The sequence below is a fragment of the Mustela nigripes genome, chromosome 1, assembly GCF_022355385.1.
Source record: "Mustela nigripes isolate SB6536 chromosome 1, MUSNIG.SB6536, whole genome shotgun sequence".
In the NCBI taxonomy this organism is placed as follows: Eukaryota; Metazoa; Chordata; class Mammalia; order Carnivora; family Mustelidae; genus Mustela; species Mustela nigripes.
In genome coordinates this window covers 48,121,174-48,143,838 of record NC_081557.1, presented here as the reverse complement: position 1 = coordinate 48,143,838, position 22,665 = coordinate 48,121,174, and the positions used below count along the sequence as shown (strand labels likewise).

Here is a 22,665-nt window from a genome sequence, read left to right as displayed (position 1 = left end):
CCTCAGTGAGATCAGCCTGGTGGCAGGGCTAGTGCCTTTCGGTCCCCATCTCACTCTGTCTCCATTGCCCCTCCCCCACGCACAGGTGGAGCAGCTAGAGGTATTTCAGAGAGCGCAAACTAAGCAGGTAAAGCCTGGGGTCCCTGATAAGTGCTGGCTGCTTAAGCGGTGACCCGTCTCAGTGCATGACCCCAAGCTGCAGCTTGCCTCCGCCCGCTCCTGTTTGTGAACTGTCTGTGAACAGGGCAGGGTCAAGCCATGGAGTCCAGGCCCGGGCTGCCCAGGAATGCGGTGTGCTGGGCCCTCTCCCGGGCCTCTTCCCACCCAGTCCAGGTCGGCGTCCCCATCCTTCTGTCCCTTCATCTTTCCCATGTCCGAACTGGTGACTGACATTCCTTGGGATTCCCAAATCTCCAAGTTCCATTCCCAGCTTGGGTGCCAAACTAAGAGGAATGGCAGAGTGACTGTGGGCCTCGTTTCACACAAGCAGCCCCGACAGGTCAGGGAGGATTGTGAGCGTTGGGACACCTGCCTATCATCCTCTAGGGCTTTAACCCTGAGCGTGAACTAGAGCTGTCTGGGAGCAAGAAGGCCAAGCCCCATGGGAGACAGGAGGTGGCCCCGCCTGGGTGCTGGGCCCTCACAAGGATCTCCCTGCACTTCCCTGGCCATTGAGGCTGTTGGCTGGTGCCTAGCGGGGGCACCCTTTCTCCACCACCCTTCCTCCTCAGTCACTTCCGGCCTGCTGAGGAATCGGGCCCTCCTCTCCTTCCATCGCAGCCTCCAGGGAGCCTGAGGTGATGGGGACAGTCACACCGAATAGCAAACGGGCAGCAGTGGAGCTCTTGCCTCTTTGCAGTTCCTCCAGGGGCTCAAGCACCTGGAGGAGCCAACAGTGCTCGTGCTGTTAGGCTCCCTCTAGATCCCTCCCTCCCTCTGCTCCTCTTTCCTGTGGGAGTGGGGTGGGCTTGGGGTAGAAGGGCTGCCCACCCTCCCCACCTTGTCTGGCAGTCTGCTTCCCAGTGCTAATCCCAGTGGCCATGTTGCTAGCTCCAGCCGACAGCCCATGCAATTTGGGAAGAAGTCTGAGTATCTGTGGCCCTTGGCAGTTTTTGGGAGAAGTGCTGGGTATTCAGTATTTACTAGAATTATAGACTCAGTCCCCTGTTCCTGTCCCCAACCTGGGAAGGTTGGGGCTGGGAATAGTGGCAGTAGTAGGGTGGTAATGGGATGTCAGCTCCCCAGATTCCGTTCTGAATCTTGAGGCTGCAGGGCTCTGGCAGGCCTGTCTCTGCAGCCTGGGGACAGAAGCGAGCGTGGGCAGATGGCTCGGGCAGCCCCTGCATATTGGGTCGCCTCACTCTGGTCCTGCCAACCAGTCCAAGCAGCAGGCTGTTCCGTAATTGGAGGCCAGAGAAAGGACCAGAGTTTCTTCTAGGAACACTGGGGATTTATCTGGGGAAATCTGATTTCTCAGGACAGCCAGGGGAAGGCCTCCTGAATCTTGTCTTCACTTCCTCCCCTGCTCCAGGTGGAAGAACTGAGTAAGAAGCTAGTTGATCATGACCAAGCCAGCAAGGTGCAGCAACAGAAGCTGAAGGTAGGACACGGTGGGGGCTTGGGTCATCCTCCCTCAGCTCTCTATAAGCCCTCAGGCTATGGTGGGTGTGGGGGCAGAGGAGGACCTTATTGTCTTCCATCTGCCTGTGGCTCAGGAGCCCTTGCTTGTGCCCCCTTCTTGGAGCTCTTGAGGGAAGACGAGAATGACTCCCATCCCTCAGATCTTCATTCTGCACTACACTAGCTCCTAGTCCTGTGTGGTTTAACTAATGAAAAATTCAGCTTCTCAGTCGCACTAGTCTCATTTCCCTTGCTTAGTAGCAAAGTATAGCTAGAACTGCCAAATTGGACAGGGCAGATACAGACCATTTCTATCACTGTAGAAAGTTCTTTGGCTAGCACTGCTCTAGACAGCTTAACCTTGAGGAGTGTTCTCAACATTTATATTACAGTGCAGCTTAATATTTGTCTAAAAGACTTCATTTATTTGACAGAGCATGAGGCACATAAGCAGGGGGGAGCCGCAGAGGGGAGGGAGAAGCAGGCTCTCTGCTGAGCAGGGAGCCCGATGTGGGATTCGATCCCAGGACCCTCGGATCATGACCTGAGCTGAAGGCAGGCTCTTAACCCACTGAGGCACCCAGGAGTCCCAGCAACTTAATAGTCTTTTTTTTTTTTTAATTGATAGATTAAAAAAAAATTTTTTTTTTAATTTTTTATAAACATGTATTTTTATCCCCAGGGGTGCAAGTCTGTGAATCGCCAGGTTTACACACTTCACAGTACTCACCATAGCACATACCCTCCCCAATGTCCATAACCCCACCTCTCTTCTCCTAACCCCCCTCCCCCCCGCAACTTAATATTCTTAATACTTACAGCAGTGTCATCTTCTTTGGTTTATTATCTGCTTTTTTGCAGTTCAGGCTTCACAGCTTTTATCAGGGGTAGGGGAATTAGGTGCCACTGGCCTTGGGGCTCACTAAAGCTCTGTTTTTTTTTTGTTTGTGTTTTTTCCTCAAGATTTTATTTATTTATTTGACAGAGATCACAAGTAGGCAGAGAGGCAGGCAGAAAGAGAGGGGGAAGCAGGCTCCCCGCCGAGCAGAGAGCCCGATGCGGGGCTCGATCCCAGGACCCCAGGATCATGACCTGAGCCAAAGGCAGAGGCTTTAACCCACTGAGCCTCCCAGGCGCCCCAGCTCTGATAGGTCACAGGAGTTGGTGGGAGCTGAGCTTTGTTTCCCTCAGGTCCCCTCCATGATAATTGTCTGATAAACATGCTTATCAGGGTGCCTGGGTGGCACAGGCGGATTTAAGTGTCCGCCTCTTGGTTTCAGTTCAACACAAATTATACTGACCACTTTTGGGATACTAACAGTCTGATCTCCATCAGAAGTAGGGCATCACGTTACCTCGCTACCCTCCTTCCCATGATTATTGATGTGGGTCTGAGTATAATTTGAGATCAGCTCTCCAATATCTCCTAAGCTTTTCAAAAGAGTAGTTTTGGCTAGAAAGGCAGTACAGAATAGTAAATATTCCAGCATCATTGGTAAGATGTCATTTAATTTCTCTTGACTATGGTTAGCTGAAAAATCTGCTCACAATGGTTTGACGAGATAAACTGAAATAATTGCTCCATTCTAACATGGGAGAACGTGAGCACAATAAGTAGAGATATCAAACTCACAATCCAAATAAGTAGCAGAAATTTGAGCAAGAATTGATTCAAAAGAAAAACAAATCTCAGTCTTGCACAGAAGCCCCTGCAATGTTCTCATGGCTGACACAGGCTGCATTAATAATACCAGCAAGACTTAGCAGTATACGGAGATGTTCTCTAACATTTCTATTATATATTCACCAGGCAAGGAGTGCATTTTCCCTTTTTTAATTTCAGTTCAGGTTGTGATCTCAGGGTCATAAAAATGAGTCCCACGTTGGGCTCTGCACTCAGTGTGGAGTCTGCATGAGATTTCTCCCTCTGGCCCTCCCGCTCATACTTTCTCAAATACATAAATAAATCTTAAAAACAAACATACTGGGGCGCCTGGGTTCAGTCAGTTAAGCAACTGCCTTTAGCTCAGATCACACTGAGCAAGGAGCCTGCTTCTCCCTCTCTCCTTACGTGTGCTCACTCGTTTTCTCTGTGTCTCTCTCTAAAATAAATAAAATCTTAAACCAAAACCCAGATGCTTATTCTCCAATTGGGGGCCTTCCCGGGGCTCGGAGATGTAGGTGAGGTAGGGCCAGCTAGTTCAGTGTCTGCTGCGAGCTAAGCACTCACTGGCATTGCAGAGGGACCAGGAGCTGGATGTGGGCCCTCCTCCCGAGGAGTCTGTGGTCTGGATAGGAGGCAGTGCAGTATTATAAATGAGCCCCCACAGGCCCTGGAGTCGGGTGGACCAAGGTTCAAATCTTACTGTGCTTTATGATCATCAGTATGTTTATATCTCTGAGCTCAGTTTCTTCATCTCTGAAATGGGGATGAAGTTACTTCCCACAGTGGTTTTGAGGTGGAAAAGAGTTCACAGGTCCTCAGCTCATGTGCCAAATGTCTAGCTCCATACTCTGTAACCAAGTGTTCCTGAGGCTCAGTCTCTGTTGGGGAGTAGGGATTCTCCTTGGGGAGACTACTCATGGAGAGAGAATGAGATGGTTTGTGCCTGGTCACCAAGAAGGCAAAGATAGGGCTGTCAGAACTCTGCCAGAAATGGCATTAGCTGGACAGGGAAAACTCCTGCAGAATGTGGACCTTGACAGGGTATATGGTATGTTCATATTAGGTGGGAGTTGTGGGCAGGTGTAAAAGGATTTTTTTGTGCATGTCCTGAGCGAGAATACAGGAGTCTGAAAAGACCCACAGAGCCCAGGAGCCTAGGGCAAGTCAGTGATTTTGGGTGGAGTGGAGAGAACAGTCACCCTGATCAGTGTTTGTCATGCTTTCCAGGCCCAGGGAGGGGAGAGCCAGCAAGAGGCCCAACGCCTCCAGGCCCAGCTGAATGAGCTGCAGGCCCAGCTGAACCAGAAGGAGCAGGCAGCTGAGCACTATAAGCTACAGGTGAGGCGCCCCCAGCCCTGGACCCACTGCCTCCCACCCCCCAGTCCCTACCCTACCCCCACCACCCACCCGCCCTGTCTGCCCACGTAGATGGAAAAAGCCAAGACCCACTATGATGCCAAGAAACAGCAGAACCAGGAGCTGCAGGAGCAGCTCCAGGGGCTGGAGCAGCTGCAGAAGGAAAACAAAGAGCTGCGAGCTGAAGCGGAACGGCTGGGCCGGGAGCTGCAGCAGGCTGGGCTGAAGACCAAGGAGGCTGAGCAGACCTGCCGCCACCTCACCGCCCAGGTGCGCAGCCTGGAGGCACAGGTCAGTATCAGCGTGGCCCGACTTCCTCATCAGCCTCTTCTTGTTGGACCCCTATGACACCCCCCTTCCCCACCTCCAGGCTGTCCCTGCCTGAGGCTTGTCTTCATGCTCCCCGGCCCTCTCCTTCTCAGGTTGCCCACGCTGACCAGCAGCTTCGAGATCTGGGCAAGTTCCAAGTGGCAACTGATGCCTTAAAGAGCCGGGAGCCCCAGACTAAGCCTCAGCTGGACTTGAGTGTGGACAGCCTGGATTTGAGCTGTGAGGAGGGGACTCCCCTCACCATCACCAGGTGAGGAGGCACCCTGCCACCCTCTTGTCCCCCAAGTGCCTGCTGTCAGGTTGTCCTGGCCACTGGGCCTCGTAAGATAAAGATGTGGTCCGTGGTCCCTTTGCCCTCTGGGAGCTTATTCATCAGGAAGTGTAAGGAAACCCGCGCACAGGTGGGAGGGCATGTGTTTGTATAGGGCCCCATGGGAGTAAGAAGAAATGAGGGGTCAGAAGGGGCTGCCTGGAGGCTGTCACTTCTGCTCAGAGTCTGCAGACGAGCTGAAAGTGTGTGTGCCTGGTGAACAGAGGGGAGCAGAGGGCAGAGCTTGAGAGAGCCTGCCTGTGCTGGCAAGTGAGGTGAGGAGGGCTGGCTGCGATCCCCGCTAGACCTGATCCTAAAGGCATTGAGGGACCTCAGAAGGGTCGGAAATGAAGCAGTATGTCGTCCAGTTTGCATCTGAGAAAGCATTTCTCATAGCCAGTGAAGCCGACGCTACAGACACACCCAGAAAATATTAATGCATTTATTTACCCCTCACAATCCTCTGAGGTAGGTTCTGTGATTAAGTACTTAACAGATGAGACTGGGGCATAGAGGGGCAGTCATTTGACCAAGGTCCCACAGTGGTAGAGGTAGGCTTGAACCCCTGCTTGTCACCAGGCTCGTACCTCCCCTCAGGTGCCACTAAGTCTAGGTGAGAGGAGATAAGGCGGACTGGCCAAAGAGATGTGAACGGACGAGCTGTTGGGTAGGATTGTGGCTGGGGGTGCACAGCTGGAGGCTGCTCTTGTTCTCTGGAGTGGGTCATCCAGGAGGAACACTGTGGAGCTGGGTGTCCAGGGGGCGATGTCTGGGATAGTGGAGTCCCGGAGTTGCCAGTGTTAAGGAGCTCAGAGAGCCGTGGGAGTAGATGGGCTCACCCGGAATGGAGAGGGAAGGGAGGGCCTGGGGTAAGGGCTTTCCTGGTTACTTCTCAAAAATCAGAGGAAAAAATGGGGTGCTTGACCTGGTCCACTTGTAGTAAATGTAGGAGTTGGTAACTTTGCAGCAAAGGGATGAACAAAATGCCTTTTCTACAGCAAGCTGCCTCGAACTCAGCCAGATGGCACCAGCATCCCTGGAGAGCCAGCCTCACCCATCTCCCAGCGCCTGCCCCCCAAGGTAGAATCCCTGGAGTCTCTCTACTTCACCCCAATCCCAGCTCGGGGTCAGGCCCCACTGGAGAGCAGCCTGGACTCCTTGGGGGACGTCTTCCTGGATTCAGGCCGGAAGACCCGCTCTGCTCGTCGACGTACCACGCAAATCATCAATATCACCATGACCAAGGTCAGGCTGCTGAGAGTGGGACTGTAAGCCAGTCATGCTCCCTTGCTCATAAGGGCATCTTCCCCATCGGGTCCTCACAGTAGCCTCCCAAGGCTGGCCGGACTGATTAAGCTGTATCTTAAGATCCCAAGAAACAAAGGCCTCTTTTGTAGAAAAGCGCAGGGCTGAAATTGGATGCCTGTTGGTTTTAAGGCAGGTTTCTTTCCATGGGTAGCACTGAGCCTGTGCAGGCTGAAGGGAGATAATGTGAAGTTATTGCCCAGCCCTGGGTCTCCAGCACACCACCTGGGTGGCTGAGATGCGTTGTGGCCATCCAGAGGCTGCCTGCCAGGCTGGAAACTCTGGCTGGTCCTGTTCCCATATCCTGAGGAGGTTGGGGAGTGGGGAGGTACCTTTCATGCAGCAAAGCGCACCTCCGTTGTGTGGGTTGCCCTTTGCTACCAAGAAGCTGGAGAACTAAAAGATGGACAGGGTCATGGCCAGCTCCAGTTGAGGGGACAGTGGAGACTATGGGATGAGCCTGACTAGCCCAGGACCAAGCATTCCAGCCCTGGCTCTGCCACTTGCTAGCTGAGACCGGTAGGCCGATCCTTTATTTTTTTACACTTGGATTCTAAACTGGTCTGATACACAACTCTGCCTGCCTTCCTTCAAAGCACGGTCAACAGGCAAGAGAAAATGGGTATGGCCTCAGCACCTTATGCAGGATTCTTAGCAACAAGGCCCGTTTCTTGCAGATATGCAGCTAAGGATCCCTACAAAGCAGTGTGGGAACACAGGCATTTTAGGAAGGGGAACGGGAGGCTGCTTTGTGGACTGACAGGGCCCCACCCCACCAGATTAATTCTCTCTTCCAGAAGCTAGATGTGGAAGAGCCGGACAGCGCCAATTCATCCTTCTACAGCACCCAGTCTGCCCCTGCCTCCCAGGCTGGCCCACGAGCCACATCTTCTACCCAGTCTCTAGCCCGTCTGGGCTCTCCTGATGATGGCAACTCGGCTCTGCTCAGTCTACCAGGGTACCGGCCCACCACTCGCAGCTCTGCTCGCCGCTCCCAGGCTGGTGTATCCAGTGGGGTCCCTCCAGGTGAGGTGACCATAGGCGCTTGAAACACAGACCCTGGCACAGGAAAGGGACAAACTTCTAAAACCCTAAGGCTAATTACCTTCCAGTACCTTGCCTGGCCCTCTTCCCTGTAGTCTCAGGGCCTTGTCTGTCCCTTAGGCTGCTCTTCATCTCAGCCTGGGTGAATGGGAAACATTCACACAAGGGGCCCAGGATTCCCAGCCTTATAGTGATGGTCAGCTCAGGTCCTCTATTACCCCATCTCAGGGGGTAAGGGGTGCCAGAAGAGCTCTGCTGGGCCAGTGTTCTGTTCTTAGATTCTTCCTGAAGACTCTTGCCCTCCAGGACCCCCTAGGTCCTGGACCCCAATTCCTGGTCCTGTTTCTCTAAGGTGTCACAGCCTCTGCGGAAGATATCCTTTGACCTCCCCAGAGGGAGAGTGGTGAGCCAGCCCCACGGTAGAAATGCCCTATAAGCCTTGCCCTGCTATCTGCAGCCCTGAGCACAATAGGACTCTGAGGCTCCAAGCCTCAAGTCCATGGGACAGGGGGACAGAAGTGGTGGACACAAAGGTTAGCAAGATGCCAGGACCAGGGGGTGACCCCCTGCTGTTCCCCTCACTCTTCCTGGCCTTCCAGTCCCACCTGCTCCTGTCTCCTGGCCCTCCACAGGAAGGAACAGCTTCTACATGGGCACTTGCCAGGATGAGCCCGAGCAGCTGGACGACTGGAACCGCATCGCAGAGTTGCAGCAGCGCAACCGGGTGTGCCCCCCTCACTTGAAGACCTGCTACCCCCTGGAGTCTAGGGTGAGCTCAGGCCCCAGGCCAGCTCCCCTCCTCCTCCCTTAGCAAGCCACCCCAGTACTAGTCACTTATCCTAGTGCCCTGAGTCTCTGGCCTGCTGCAGAGGGTGACCTTATGCTTCCATGGACTAGCTGGCATAGAAGGGTTTGGGGTGAACTCCCTGTGGGCAGCCCTGAGTGTGTGGAGGTCTGCTCTGCCGCCTCCTGTGGCCATCCTGCAGGGCAAGAGTAGAGGAAGACAACGGCAAGGAGGCCTTCTGCCACAGAAGGCCTGAGCTGCCCTGCACATCAGGCCAATGAGGAGTTCTGGGGGCAGTTCTGCCCCCCCCTTGACCACTTCTTCCACCCCATGCAGCCTTCTCTGAGCCTGGCTACCATCACAGATGAGGAGATGAAAACTGGTGACCCCCGGGAGACCCTGCGCCGAGCCAGCATGCAGCCAGCCCAGATAGCTGAGGGCACGGGCATCACCACCCGGCAGCAGCGCAAACGGGTCTCCTCAGAGCCCCATCAGGGTCCTGGTACCCCAGAGGTAGGCAACCCTGGCTACTTTTTGTCCTATCAGCTTGCCTAGTCTAGCCCAGCTCCCCAAATTTGAAAAGTGGACTAAAGGGGAGCCTTCGCTCTCCAAGGGCTTGATGCAGAGACACATGTCTGGCTTTGGATGTCAACTTCTCTTCCCCATAGTCTAAGAAGGCCACCAGCTGTTTCCCACGCCCCATGACTCCCCGGGACCGACATGAAGGGCGCAAACAGAGCACTACGGAGGCCCAGAAGAAAGCTGCTGCTCCGGCTATTAAACAGGTTAGTACAGGGGGCTGGAGGGAGCCCCTGGGAGGTCTTGGTGGCAGAGTGTGAGTGCAGCCCAGTTTAACAGCCCCTCTCTCCCCAACAGGCTGACCGCCGCCAGTCCATGGCTTTCAGCATCCTTAACACGCCCAAGAAGCTCGGGAACAGCCTGCTGCGGAGGGGAGCCTCAAAGAAAGCTCTGTCCAAGGCCTCTCCCAACACCCGCAGTGGGACCCGCCGCTCTCCGCGCATTGCTACCACCGCGGCCAGTGCCGCCACTGCCGCTGCCCTCGCTGCCGCCACTGCCACCCCTCGGGCCAAGGGCAAGGTGGAAGCACTGACAGGGAAGGGGGTGGTGGACTCTTAGGAAAGTGGGTGGAAGTGGGGTACTCCCCCAGGCCACCCTTCTGGAGGCTTCCGTGACAGGGCTTAGGTAGGCTGCTAGAGGTGGTTGCAAAGTGTGGGTGCCCCCTGCCTTGGTTACCTGCTGGTGGAGGAGAGGAGACTTAGGGCTGCTTGGGCATAGCTGGCAACTGAGAACCTGAAGGTAGAGGTGTCCGGGTCACTCCCAAGAAAGGGATCCTAGTCAGGGGCTTTGGGAGCTCTGAGAGGCCTCCTTGAGCCATCTGGTTCAGGCTGGCATCACCGGTCTCCAGCCGTGCATGTGACTATATTTCTCTCTTCCAGGCAAAGCACTAAAGGGCCAGGACCAGTGAGAGGCCCCCACCTGTGTCCTCAATGCCAACCTCGCCTGGTCCTTCTCCTTCTACTGTCCCTTTCAGTGCCTTCTCTCAGCTCCCAGGCCAACAGTGGCCAGACCCCTAGAGACAGTGATGCGTGCCCACACCCTGGCCTGGTACCTGGATCTTCACCGGAGCCTTCGCTAGGTGAACAGATGTGTCCACAGAGTTGGCCCCGGAGGCCTGGAGAGTCTGGGTCTTCTCCCTACCTTGCCTCCTCATGTTTTCTTAGAGCGAAGTCACTTCTTCATCACAAACAGACTTGAGGCTGGCTTTGAGTGGCTGGGCCCGAGGCCCAAGTCAGACCTCCCCAGCCTCTGGATCCAGAAGGGACCATTGGAGGAGCAGGCCCTGATTTCCTGCTGCTCTTGGTGGCTGGGCCCACTAGGGCCCTGCGCTTTTTAAGTCCAGGACTGGGCACTGACCTAGTGGGTGCACCCATAGGTGCTCCCATCCACCCAAGGGCTTGGATGCCCAGAAGATCCTTTTTTTCAGAACAGATGGGCCCCACGCCTGGGTGCGGCAGCAGGGGCAGGGGCAGCCTTCAGCTGCAGCTCATCCCCCACCTTCCCCAGACTTAACTCTGGGGTGGGATTTGGAGTGATAGGAAGGTTTTTAAGGGCCAGGGATGGATCTTTTCTAAATGTTATTACTTGTAAATAAAGTCTATTTTTCTCCCTTAAGTGCTGAGCGGTCTTGATCTGTGCAGGAAAAGGGAAATTTCGCTCTTTTTAGAGCACATCTTTTGTCCCTGCCAAGTTTTCCCAGCTATGTACCTTCTCTCCTGGCCTTGTCTTTACATTCTGAGTAACAGTCCCTCTCTTCCCACACTCCCTCTTGGGATGAGCCAAGTTCTGTAAGTGGAAGGACGGCTTAAATGACAGGCAGATGTCACACCTCCAGTGAAAAATCATTTATGCACGCCCACTGTGGGCCCTGCTGGGTGTGACCAGGATGCACCTGTGGATCAGAAGCAGCATTTAGCGCATCCCTTCCCTGAGACAGTCTGTTAGAGGGAGGCCTGAGCTGCAAGAGCGTGTAGACCCCAGGGAAGAGGCGACGACTCAACCAGGCTTGGGAAGTCACCTGTCGCGATGATGAGGCAGAGGTGACGTGCTGGAGGGTGGGGCTTCTTGAGTAGAAGGCAGACCGGTCTTCAGCCCAGCCTGGGGGAAGTGAAGGTAGACAAGATCAGGCCCAAGGGTGGGGGACATCTCTTGATCACCTTCCTCTAGGCCATGCCTCCCCTGCCCGAGTCCCAAGTCCCACTTAGGGAACAGTGGACAGTAGCGGGAGGCCACTCTGGGCCAAGCCCATCCTTTGCTCCCCAAACCGCTGCTGCTGTCCGTGGAAACCTTCCCTCTCAGGTTCCTCACCCAGAGCTGAGCTAGGATGACATGGCGCTGGGCAGTCTGGTCAAGATCAGCAAAGACACAAGAGAAGTTGGTATTGAGCAGGGTGGGACTCAGCTCCTCTAGCGCCAAGGTCCGCCGCAGCTGGATGCGTGCACCCTGGTACTCCCTGCTGCAGCAGAGGGCGGAAGGCCATGAGAGAGGACCACAAGAAGCCCCCTCCCCTCCTACTGGCCTCACTGCTGCACCCCTCACCTGGTACTGCCCTCTTGCAGCCGACCTGGGAGGTGCTCAATGAAGGAGCCATTGCCCATCCAATAGAGGATGCTGAAGGTGGAGCGGCTGCAGGCGGTACAGGACAAGGTCAGCGTTCCATCTAGGGGACACGTGTGGCTGTTAGCTCTTCCACGGCACACCGTCCCCTGTCATGCTGCCCTGCCTCCCAAGCCCCACAATTCAGGAGCCTGGAGTGCTGCTGTGAATACACCCAGGTGGGAAAGTCTGCTAATGGGGAAGTGTGGTTGTCTACAGGGAGACTCGGCTGAACAAGAGGAAGTCTGGGGATGGGTCCTTGGTTCAGGTGAACACTCCCTCTGAGCTTATTTCTTCAGGATGACCTTTTCCGCTCTGGTGACTCTAGGAGCCCTGGCCAAGGAGGCAGTGGCAGGAGGCCACTGCTCCTCTGGGGTAGCCAGAGACCAAGGGGGCTGGGCGGGGGAGGGAGCAGGGAGCAGGCTGGGCCTTGGGGCATACTGCAGTCGAGGCTCTAGGAGTCCTCTGACGATCCTTATGGTGGCATTCTCTCCATCCCACTGGATAAGGAGCACCTTGGGAGCTGGGCCCTAAACCCACACTCATGATGCTGGGTGGGAGGGAACGTGCTGAATGCTCTGGTAAGCTGGCCCAGCTGGTGGGGCTACATGGCAGCAGGTTGGAATAGGGTGCAGCTCAGGAGTCAACCCCACCCTTGAACCCTCTGTGCCCACAACCCACCCCAGACCACTGTGTTCTTTTGGGCTCCCATCAAAATTGCTCCTTACTCAGTGCGATTTCCATTTCTGGCCAGGTCACCTCCAATGCTGGGCACCGCTTAGCTCTTGGGAGCCAGGAGGGGCAGGGGTCCTTTGTGACCCCAGCTGAAGCAGTGGCAGTGGCCTGAGGTACAGGTGTGGCTCCAACCAGGTAACAGATCATGTGGGCACACAAAAGCAGGACTGGCAAAGGGCTGCGATCTAAGGGCAGGACAGTCATAGAGGTCAACTGCTGTCTGACTGCCAGGCATGGTCGATATCCTGGCCTGGATGCAACTCTGGCCCAGAGATTCCTGGGCTCGGCCCAGGGCATTGGAGGAGCAGAAGGGGTTTTGAGGCCCTACCCACATCATGGCCCTTTTCTAATGGAGGGCAGGGACATGTTGGACTGCAGCCAGAACCACAGGACTTAGACAGAGGCTGAAAGCCATAACACAACAGCAAAATGGAGTCCCCCCCCCCCCCCACCCCCGCCACTCCCCGGGGTAAGGCTCAGGGCCACCCGCAGCACTCCCTTCTGTTCTCAGACCTCATCCTGCCCACCCAGGCCAGCCCCGGGTCCCACCTGGTGTCCAGTTCTGTCCCATGGTCTTGATGGATGTGTCAGGAGCTGGCGTGCCTGGTTCTATTTATCTGTAACAACTTCCTCTCTGGGGCTGGTGGGGGAGGAGAACGCCAATCAACTACTTCTCTCAATTTCTCAGTGGCTCGATCCTAGCCATTTCCATGGACCTGCCCTTCCTGGGGGTTCCAGAGCCCTCCCTTGGTCTGAACTCTAACGGGCTGCCAGGTACTGCTGTTTACTTACGGCAGGCATCCAGCACAGGCTGGGGCTCTTTCAGCACTTGGCAACAAAGCTGAAGACCATCCAGTGACAGTCCTCCCCACACCAGCTCTTAGTGTCATTATTAACATTATGCTGAGTGTGCCCTAACCCCTTTGTTACAGGGATGGAGAAACGGAACCACACAGGGGCCAGGGACTTACCGCGTCGCAGAGAAAAGCAAAGCCGCCTTCTCTGGAGCTGGTTCTGGGAAGGGCAGAATTAGTGAAATCCTTCTGGGAAAGCATTGTCCCCTCTCCCTTCTATTTCACTTTCGCTTGTCAGCAAGCGCTGAATTACTAACAGAAGTTACACAAGCATGACCCCAGCCTGTACACTGCACCTTTTCTGGAGCCGAAACTCATGCTGGCTGGAAATCTACTGCTAACTCCCAGGTTCCTCTACTCTCCTGATTATATCAGACTGGGTCTTTAATGCCTGCTCAGCATCACCCTCCCAGGGGCACAGATGGGATGAACCTCATCAAAGAGTCTCTCCCAGGTGGATTCTTCCCTCCCAGCCCAGGGTCAGGGCTTCGGCGTCCACCTTTGCTTTTCAGAACCACGTGTCTATGTGAGCAGGCCTCACATTTTTTCTTTCACATTAACACCACTATTCAAGTGGTCAACTCTTCTAGGCACTGGGGACCCTAAGTTGGATCACTTTGACCATTTCAGTCTCAATGTCACACCAACCTGTTCATCCTGGTCATTCTCAGGCTCCCTACTCCCTCCAACCACCGACCCCCCCACCCCACAAAGCCTTCTCTCTTCTCTCATCCCACCCATCCCATCTCTTTGGTCAGAACTACAGGTCTGGGTCCACTAGGAAGACTAGGTTTCCCCCTACCTGGCTCTCGAGAAGCCCCGAACAGCCCTCTTCTTCAGAATCCCTGCTTCTTGAAGCTCCAGTCAGTCCAGCTGTGTCCAGCCCCGCTTGGGCCATGCTGCGGGAACTGTGCTGACAGCATTCTTTGGCCTTGTGTGCAGGAATCTCTCAGAGCCAGGCTGAGGCCTTGGAACACGAGCTGGAGTGCTGGCCCTAAAAGGAGGGGAGGGCACTTCCCGGGGAAGAGGAGGAGCAAGCAGCCTAGTGCCAGCTCCAGCAACAACAGAGCTATAGAAATGCACAGTCTGGTGGCTGATGGGACAAGCGGAGCCGGGGCTGCGGCAGGGTCAGGACTAGGGTGAGGTGTGAGAGGCAGCGGGGATGCCAAGCTGGAGGAGGCACTCACGATTGGGGTCGTGCTTGTGTCTGTGGAGGCAGAGTGGACCAGGACTGGTGACCCAGGCCACACACAGATATCAACACGATGGGGAAGACCCAAGTGTCCGAGGTTTGTGGTCTCTGTGATCAGGGGCCAGGGATGCCAGGGACAGAGCCAGGGAAGCCAGGAGATGGAACTAGGTTTGGAGGATGCATCATAAAACTCCTCCCCGGGAGTGCCAGTATCTCCAGCTGTTAGGCTAGGAGGCAAGGCTGCTTGGGGGCTTCTGAGACAGTCTTTTGGGGATGAGATTGGGGGATGTGACGGAGAGGAGACTGGACTCAGAGCAGAACCAAGACAAGAGTTGGGCTGTTGGGAGGACATGGGACTCAGACTTGCTGAAGTATGGAAAGAGAGCCTTGGACAGCCTGGTCTTGGCTTCTCACATGAGCCTGACCCATAGGGGGACAAGAGTGAAAGGACGATCCCTGCACCCTTCAAATGGTCCCCATTCCACTCTGAGAACGGGCCCACTGACATGAGCAGTGGGGGACCATGCAAAGCCACAGCTGGGTGAAAGAAGCTGAAGCTGAGGGTGGCCCATGAAAAGGGGTGTTGGTAGCAGGCAAGGCACTGACCTCACCTCAGGTGGTAAGGAGAGAGTCACCCAGTGATGCTCCAGGGCCCTTCTGTCACAGGACAGGAGTCTGGCATCCCACCATTCCCTCGGATAAGGGGTGGGGCCAACCACCCCTAGGATCCAGCTTTCAAATGGAAACAGCAAAAGGCAGCAAAGGCGAGGCACTCCCGGGGACCCCAGGGAAGAATAAAGCAAGATGGAGGTTCAGCTTTCCAACCCAGCTCATGGAGCTTTATTCAGAATGGAGTGACAAGATCCTGCTTGGCTCTTGCTGCACTTGAAGGCAGGCCCTGCTGGGCCACATTCCCTAGGAACCCTGTGCTGAAGGCCCACGTTTGTCCTCCCACTTCCTTCAAAACACCTAGGGCCAGAGCTGGGGCCTACCTGGAACCTTTTTAGAACCACACTTGCCTGGGCCTTGCCCTCTTCTCTTCATACCCACCACCACTCCTGTGGCCAGGCCCAGGCAGGACCCATGAACGTGGAAGTTGACAGAGGGATATTCCCTGGGCTGGGAATCCCCTGGCAGCTTCAAGGGAACACTGTCTGACGATAGGGAGAAGTCCTATCTGTCACAGTTCTACTGCCGCACACGAACAGACGCATATGCACACCCTCACACAGGCTTTCCAGGAAGGAAGTGACGTGGCAGAGTGGCCTTTGGCGTGTGTCACCACTTCCAGGCTGAAGGGTCAGATTGCACAAGAGGCCTTCAATCACTGCTGCCAACAATAGTTCCCATGGCCCAACTACACACAGATAGTCCCTGTTCTTCACTGGGGGCATGTTACCCAAACTGCTGCTGCTTTGGGTTTCCCCCACACAAATCCTCGGTGAACTGTGAGATCCCAGGGCATCCCTCCCTGCAAAAGTCAGGACTAGGCTCCACTTGCATCAACCCTATGGGTCCTGGACAAGGGAAGACAGAGTTGACACAACACTGACTGAGGGGCCCAAAAAGGGAGGAAGGAAGACACCTCACCCCCCATCAGTGTGTATCTGTGGTACCAGGCAGAGTCCATGGGCTCTCCCACACTGAGTGAACCAGGCTGGCGCCCCACAGAGGGAAGGAAGGGCAGGGGGCAGGGGTGGGGCGGCTGAGGCTCTCAGCCAGAGATGAGAAGGCTCCTTTAAATCAAAAATGTGGCTCTGCTCCCGCCCTGCTCAAACAAGGAAGGCAAGGCCTGGAAGAGTTGGGGGCAATTCCTATGCTCCACAATAAAAAAGGTTTTTAAATATATTCATCAAAATAGTTTTCTTTTAAAAAGCCCCCACTGCTGACAGCCCCACTGGCTGGCTCTCCACCATCTCCCTCCCCAGCCCAGGCACAGCCAGAGGGGTACTGAGTGGCCCAAGTGCCCCTTTTGAGTCTTTCCCACCCAGGTCGTCTTGGAGGGCAGGGAGGAGAGTGCCCTGAGGTCCATAGCAGGCGGATGCTCTTCTTCCTGACTATTCCAGGCCCAGGACATAGTTGATGCCTTGTACCAGGCCAATGATGACAGGCTGCCAGGCTACCAAATATCGAAGCCAATCCAGCAGTTGCCCGTACATGACGTGAGGCCTCTCCCAGCTGTCAGTGCGTTAAAGAGGCTATGTGTCAGAGCTGCTGAGGCTGGGCTCAGGGTTGGGTGAGAGGTTCTGCCTACTCTCTCATCTGCTCCACAGAAATCAGCCTGCCTACAAAGAGAAGAAGCCCCCACCAGCCTCTCCATGTTAGGAGGAAGGGCTGAACCCAGAGATTGGGGGAGGGAGGTGAGAAGGGAAGGGTGGAGAAGTGAAACTAAGCTCCTGAAGACCGGCATGTGTAGAGAGCCTCCAATAACACCTTCTTAAAGATGGGCCTGTTGGTGTGAGAGCACACAGTCTGACTGCTGTAAATTCATCTGTGCCAACGGCTGCAGGGACGTAGGCAGTGGGATAAGGTAACCTCAAGGGTTCTTGTAATGTCCCAAATGGTAGGTTTTGTAGGTCAAGGAAGGGGCCGAGTCTAGGGGCCAAGGCAGAAGGGAACAGGGAGCAAGAGGCTAGTCACAGGGATAACCCCTGGCAGAGGCTCTAAGGAATCCCCACGTACCACCAAACACCAGGCCCTACTGAGGCTGAGCAGCCCCAGAGAGGAGTTCCCTTCCTTTCAGTTTCGAACTAAATTGCTGGGTAAGACAGGGAGTCTGGGAATCCAGCTCTGGGGAAAGGACTGACTAAACTTCATGACACTGCAGGGGAACGTTTCCAAAAGCATCAGGAAGAGCAGCCTGGCCCAGACCCTGGGAACTATGGGGAAGCCCCAAGCCTCTGCCTCACCATGGGGTTACTTAACTGTTCTTGAACTAGACCCTAGAAGAACCAAGCAAGGAACCTTAAGGGGACAGACCAGAGCCTCTGGTTTGGGGGCTGTGGGAATATGCTGGGAATGCAGTGGCCCCTGCCCAGCCTAGCTAGTATCCAGGGGATAGGGAACGCTGCCACTCAGGGCAGTGGGGAGAGGGCAGGGAGAGACCTGGGCCGTGGGATCCCAAGGGTAGTGAAGGGCGGACCAGAGCAGTGGCTGGGCAACTTCCAACAGACGGGTGATGAGGAGGAAGAGGAAGGTGAGGGAGGGCAGCATAGGGAGGGCCGGCAGGGTACAGAGGAGTAGCTCAGAGGAGCAGTGGTCCCATGTTGAAAGGGGACAGAACAGGGAGTCTCTCAGCCAGCCTTGTACGCTGCGGGCTCTGCACAGGCACACGGCCGGTCTCCAGCCCCACAGGTCACAGGTGAGGCACCACTCATTGGTTATGTAACCTTGAGTAGGTTTTCAACCTCTAAATCATTTCATTTTTTAAATGGAGGAGAATATTACTGATGTCATCAAGTCGCTAGAGAATGAAATGAGCTAATATGGGCAGAGCACTTAACCCAGTGCCAGGCACAGAGGAAGCAAACAGTAAATGGGCTGCTACTGCTACCAATTTACTCTTGAGGGATCCAGAACTATGATGAGAATCTGAGCTGTAAGTCCTACTTTTCCACCCCCAAATTCCCTTGATCACAAACCAAATAGAACAGTGCATATGTGCCAGGGTAGAGGGTGGAGGGAGGAGGAAGGGCTCTGGGAGGACCCAAATGCAGAGTGACGCTGGCCAGGACTTTCTTCCCATTGCCCATTCCCAAACAAAGGATACGGGTTGCTGAACATCCTCTTGAGGTCTACCTTCTCTTTGCAGTAGGGACATGTCTGCTTCTTTCCCACGATGCACCAGCCACGGATGCAGAACTCGTGGAATCTGAGCACCACTGGTCAAGGGAAATGGTGGGCAGCCGGGATGGCACTCGAGCCCCATGCTCGTGGTCAAGGCACCCAAGCACTAGCTCTGGAGAAAAGTTCCAAATCCTGTCTTCCCCTCTTTTTAGCTGTATAATCTTGGGCACATCCCTTCTTTCTGACCCTGCTTCCTCACATGTGAAGTGAGGATAATGATCTCCATCTTACAGGGTGTTTATGGGGGAAAACGGAGATAATACACGGCACAGAACGGGAGCTGGGCAAGCACAGGATACATACTGGAAATGTTATTCAGGAGAACTGGATTCTGACACCGAGGGAACCAGCTAGAGGATGCTCCAACATCGGGGCCGTGAGTGCAGCTTCGGGCTCCTTTCTGATTCAGCCAGGCTATAAACTGTTTACGTAAGCGTGGCTCCAGGGTGTGGCAAAGGGGGAAGGAGACCACAGTTTCCACTCCTGGCAGAGTCAGCTTCCCTGGCAGAGAACATCGCCCAAATGCATGGCCTCTAGTGACTCTCCCGCACTGAAAGGTCTAGAGAGTATGCCAGGGTCATGGCTGCCCCCTCCCCTCGACTAGAATGTGCATGTGGCAGGAGAGATGAGGCCCAAGGGCTCCAGGCAGGATACACGTGATTGCAAGACAGCCTATATGTGTTCTCGATGATGCCCTCTTCACTGACATCCACAAAGATCTGCTGCCCACACACGGCACACACACTGTCCGAGAGGTGTTTGGTAGGCATGCCCGACTCGCTGTAGAACTGAGAGAGAACAACAGGAGGAAAAGACAGGAAAGGTGTGAGAATCAGCCCAGCAGGATGATACCACAGAGGCCTATGTCTTCTCAAGAGGAGGCAAAGAGGGAGGGGGAGGCCCCACACCTATAGAACATCTTTTATATGCCAAATCGACCTCATCTTTGCTGGCTGGATGGGGAGAAAGGGACAGACCACAGATGGGTTGGGAAGTCAGATCTAACAGAAACCTGAGCCCTGGCCTGGTCAGCATCAGGGACAAGGAGATCAGGAGGTAGAAGGACTCAGAGTCGGTGATCAGGAGCTATGTCAGATAAGCCACACTGTGGCCAGACTATGCTTTCACTGGAGACAGACAACATCTCTTCTCTAAGATTCAAAACAGTCAGATAATCTGGTGCAATGTGGGTTGGGGACAAGGGCATTCCCAAACTCTTATGGCAGCAGCAAAAGAGGTTCAATCCTTTTGGATAGCATCTGGCATGATGTCTCAAACTGCCATGCCCTCTAACTGTTCATTAATGTCACTTCAAGTAGCTAAAGTAAAAATATCAAAAAAGCTTCATGTATACAGATATTCATTTAAGCACAATTTATAATTAAAGAAGTAAAGAGTTAAGCAATTCCCCCCAAAAGTTAAACAGAATTACCATATGACACAGCACATCCATCCTTACATATATTCCCCAACTCATGACAACAAAGACTAAACACACACTTGTAAGCCAATACTCGCAGGAGCGTTACTCACAACATCCAAAAGGTGGAAACAACCCAAGTGTCCATTAAAAGGTAAGGAGATAAAACAAAATGTGGTATATCCACACAATGGAATATTATTCAGTCATAAAAATCATGAAGCTCTGATACACACTACAATGCATGAGCCTTGGAAACAGTAGGCTAAGTGAAATGTCTAACACCAAAGGACAAATATTGTATGATTCCATTTGATATGATAAAATACCTAGAATAGACAAATTCATAAAGACAAAGAGTAGGTTAGAGGTGGCTAGGGTCTGGAGGAAGGGAATGGGAGTTACTGTTTCATGGGCACAGAGCTTCTGCTTGGGGTGATGAAAAATCTTAAAAATTTTAGTGGTGACAGTTGCACAACATTGTGAATGCAACTAATGCACTGAACTGTACATTTAAAAAATGGCTAGGGGGGCACCTGGGTGGGTCAGTGGGTTCAAGCCTCTGCCTTCGGCTCAGGTTATCCCAGGGTCCTAGGATTGAGCCCCGCGTTGGGCTCCCTGCTCAGCAGAGAGCCTGCTTCCCCCGCTCCCTCTCTGCCTGCATCTCTGCCTACTTGTGATCTCCATCTGTCAAATAAATAAGTAAAATCTTTAAAAAATAAAAATAAAAAGTGGCTAGGGGTGCCTGGGTGGCTCCATTGTTAAGCGTCTGCCTTCGGCTCAGGTCGTGATCCCAGGGTCCTGGGATTAAGCCCCGTGTTGGGCTCCCTGGTCAGCAGGAAGCCTGCTTCTCCCTCTCCAACTCCCCCTGCTTGTGTTCCCTCTCTTGCGGTCTCTCTCTCTCTCTGTCAAATAAATAAATAAAACCTGTAAAAAATGGTTAAAAGGGTGAATTTTAAGTTATATAATAGAAAAACCCATAAAATAATAAAAACAAGCAAAGAAATGGAAATAATCATGCTTGATCGGAAAAGGAGAATGCCCAAATAAATTTGGTACACACTCAAGAAACTTAACAGGCAGTGAGGCAACTGAAGCCAGAGATATAACAGTCAGTGTCAAAAAGTAGCGTACAAAGCTGGAAGCACAACATGACTTGTATTATATGTAAAGACAAGCCCAAATCTATACAAAGAAAAAGATCACAAGGAAATAGATCAGAATGTTCACACCAGGGATGTTTTGATAGTAGGTTCATAGGTGATGTTTTTCTTTTACCTACTTTTCTGCACTCAAATTTTCTTTAATGAATATATATTACTTTTAGATTAAAAATTATTTATTACCAGTTAATTACAACAAATAACCAATTCCATGCTCCAAAAAGAAATATCAAGTTTTGCACAATTTCCTTGTGGTTTATTGTTACACAACTATATAGCATTTTCCCCCTACCCCAAGGAGAAAAGACTTGAAATTTATTTGTTGACACTTTCTAAGACCTGTTTTTTTTCTTTCCTTTGCCTTAAAAACTGTGGTTAAAAACACATAATATAGAATATACATCTTAACTACTTCTAAATGTATTGTTCATTAGTGCTTAGTATATTCACACTGTTGTGCAACTAATCTCCAGAACTTTTAAACATTCTGTAAGACTCTATAATGGATTGTGAAAAAGCTTTCTGCATTTGTTATTACAATCTCATCTGGACCTGTCAGGTAGATTTACTGCATCTAGCCTTTTTCTATTTCCTTAAACTTGAGTTTGCTCTCTTTTTTTCTTCTGTTTCCAAACACCTGTCTTTTTAAAAGCCAAAACCCTGAGGTTGGGTGAGAATGGACAGGGCACACAGGTGCTGGGACAAGGAATATGAGAGGGTGACACTAGCTGACTGCCACTTCCACTCAACATGGAGGCTTTGCTTACTCCAAGGTGCCCTTCTGAGGAACAGCCTCTCAGTCATCAGAACTGCTACCGGATACAAGAGTCCTCAAGGGTAGGAGGCAGAGATGCCACAGTGCCCCAAAAATCCATTACAGAGCTTCCTGCCTTCACATACACCTTACTCTCTTGTAAACCCATCTGAAGCAACTCAAGGTGAGCTTGAGTGGTTACCACAGAACACCAGAGCAGCCCTAATGCTGGGTGAACCAAAGCCCAGAAGAGGAAAGAGATAAGAGAGGACGTGAACCCAGACCCTCTGGACTCCTACCCAAATTCTATCCAAAGTGTCCTATAACATCTGCTGAATGTTCGCTGTAGAACAATCAGCTACTTAGCTCACTAAGAGCCAGTTACTTGAACGTTTCCGGTTTATTTACTGAGAGTTAAAAAGGCAGTGGAAGGGGCGCCTGGGTGGCTCAGTGGGTTAAGCCTCTGCCTTCGGCTCAGGTCATGATCTCAGGGTCCTGGGATCGAGCCCCGCATCGGACTCTCTGCTCGGCGGGGAGCCTGCTTCCTCCTCGCTCTCTGCCTGCCTCTCTGCCTACTTGTGATCTCTCTCTGTCAAATAAATAAATAAAATCTTTAAAAAAAAAAAAAAAAAAAGGCAGTGGAAAAGGATAAGCTAAGTCAGGGGACAGGCCAAACCTGTGGGAGTTCATTAACTGTGCAACTCTCAAAAGCCAGAATCTCAGGAATGTTAGTACTGTGGGGGAGCTCTGAGAAACACTTCCCCAGGGCATGACAGGTGTATGGCTCTGAAAGGTGTTCCGGCTTAGAATTTCTAGGCATTATCAACTAAACAGAGAGACAAGAGACCAAGAGGTCTGGGTCCAGCTCAGCACTGAATCCTGGTACAATCATGTAGCACAGAAACATGGCCACTCACTCTGGCCCACAGCACTGGCAACAAAAGAAACAGGAATGTTCTGACTCAGGAGAGGAGTTAAAGCTCTGAGGAAAAGCTTAACCTCAAACCACCCCAGAGTTCTCCCCCACAAGAACACAGAGGCAAAGGATGCATGATGAAAGGGAACTTGGATGAGGGTGAAGACAGAAGGAGGGATGTCCAGGAAAGGTTAGG

General features: G+C 53.1%; 3 protein-coding genes across 16 annotated transcripts in view; 1 reads left to right on the top strand and 2 right to left on the bottom strand.

The window, feature by feature from the left end:
- NUMA1 (nuclear mitotic apparatus protein 1) overlaps positions 1-10,608 on the top strand; it is a 77,500-nt gene extending 66,892 nt beyond the window's left edge. For 5 of the 6 annotated variants that reach the window (XM_059409901.1, XM_059409885.1, XM_059409889.1 and 2 more), the window contains exons 15-26: positions 86-127; positions 1,532-1,600; positions 4,514-4,624; positions 4,715-4,933; positions 5,065-5,222; positions 6,281-6,527; positions 7,385-7,613; positions 8,264-8,400; positions 8,752-8,928; positions 9,084-9,200; positions 9,292-9,513; positions 9,873-10,608. In XM_059409901.1, coding sequence (XP_059265884.1) covers positions 86-127; positions 1,532-1,600; positions 4,514-4,624; positions 4,715-4,933; positions 5,065-5,222; positions 6,281-6,527; positions 7,385-7,613; positions 8,264-8,400; positions 8,752-8,928; positions 9,084-9,200; positions 9,292-9,513; positions 9,873-9,884 — 1,740 coding nt within the window. In that variant the 3' untranslated portion in view covers positions 9,885-10,608. The remainder of the gene's footprint in view (positions 1-85; positions 128-1,531; positions 1,601-4,513; positions 4,625-4,714; positions 4,934-5,064; positions 5,223-6,280; positions 6,528-7,384; positions 7,614-8,263; positions 8,401-8,751; positions 8,929-9,083; positions 9,201-9,291; positions 9,514-9,872) is intronic. The other variant, XM_059409908.1, reaches the window with a different exon arrangement.
- A 97-nt stretch (positions 10,609-10,705) lies between these two features.
- IL18BP (interleukin 18 binding protein) lies at positions 10,706-15,090 on the bottom strand. 5 transcript variants are annotated; one of them, XM_059409998.1, is made up of 7 exons: positions 13,981-15,090; positions 13,296-13,338; positions 12,874-12,964; positions 12,318-12,509; positions 11,533-11,653; positions 11,302-11,449; positions 10,824-11,091 (listed from the first exon to the last, which is right to left on the bottom strand). In XM_059409998.1, the coding sequence occupies exons 3-7, from the start codon at positions 12,893-12,895 to the stop codon at positions 11,008-11,010; spliced, it is 567 nt and encodes a 188-aa protein (XP_059265981.1). In that variant the 5' UTR covers positions 12,896-12,964; positions 13,296-13,338; positions 13,981-15,090; the 3' UTR covers positions 10,824-11,007. The 5 variants fall into 5 exon arrangements, with proteins under 5 accessions (XP_059266000.1, XP_059265981.1, XP_059265997.1 ...); XM_059410014.1 differs by having other exon boundaries at positions 11,302-11,446; XM_059410006.1 differs by lacking the exon at positions 13,296-13,338.
- A 91-nt stretch (positions 15,091-15,181) lies between these two features.
- RNF121 (ring finger protein 121) overlaps positions 15,182-22,665 on the bottom strand; it is an 89,544-nt gene continuing 82,060 nt past the window's right edge. For 4 of the 5 annotated variants that reach the window (XM_059409912.1, XM_059409917.1, XM_059409924.1 and 1 more), the window contains 3 exons: positions 18,871-19,004; positions 18,140-18,241; positions 15,182-16,548 (listed from right to left, as the gene is read on the bottom strand). In XM_059409912.1, coding sequence (XP_059265895.1) covers positions 16,428-16,548; positions 18,140-18,241; positions 18,871-19,004 — 357 coding nt within the window. In that variant the 3' untranslated portion in view covers positions 15,182-16,427. Of the gene's footprint in view, positions 16,549-18,139; positions 18,252-18,870; positions 19,005-22,665 lie in introns of all 5 variants that reach the window. The other variant, XM_059409932.1, reaches the window with a different exon arrangement.

Bases quoted from the DNA above. Each gene is read 5' to 3' on its own strand.
- IL18BP (XM_059409998.1), bottom strand. From the start codon at position 12,895: ATGGGACAGAACTGGACACCAG. The intron at 12,510-12,873 runs GTGGGACCCGGG...TCCTGCCCTTAG, and splicing joins GGGACAGAACTGGACACCAG to ATCGCAGCCCTTTGCCAGTC. The intron at 11,450-11,532 runs GTGAGGGGTGCA...CCTCTGCTGCAG, and splicing joins CTGCAAGAGGGCAGTACCAG to CAGGGAGTACCAGGGTGCAC.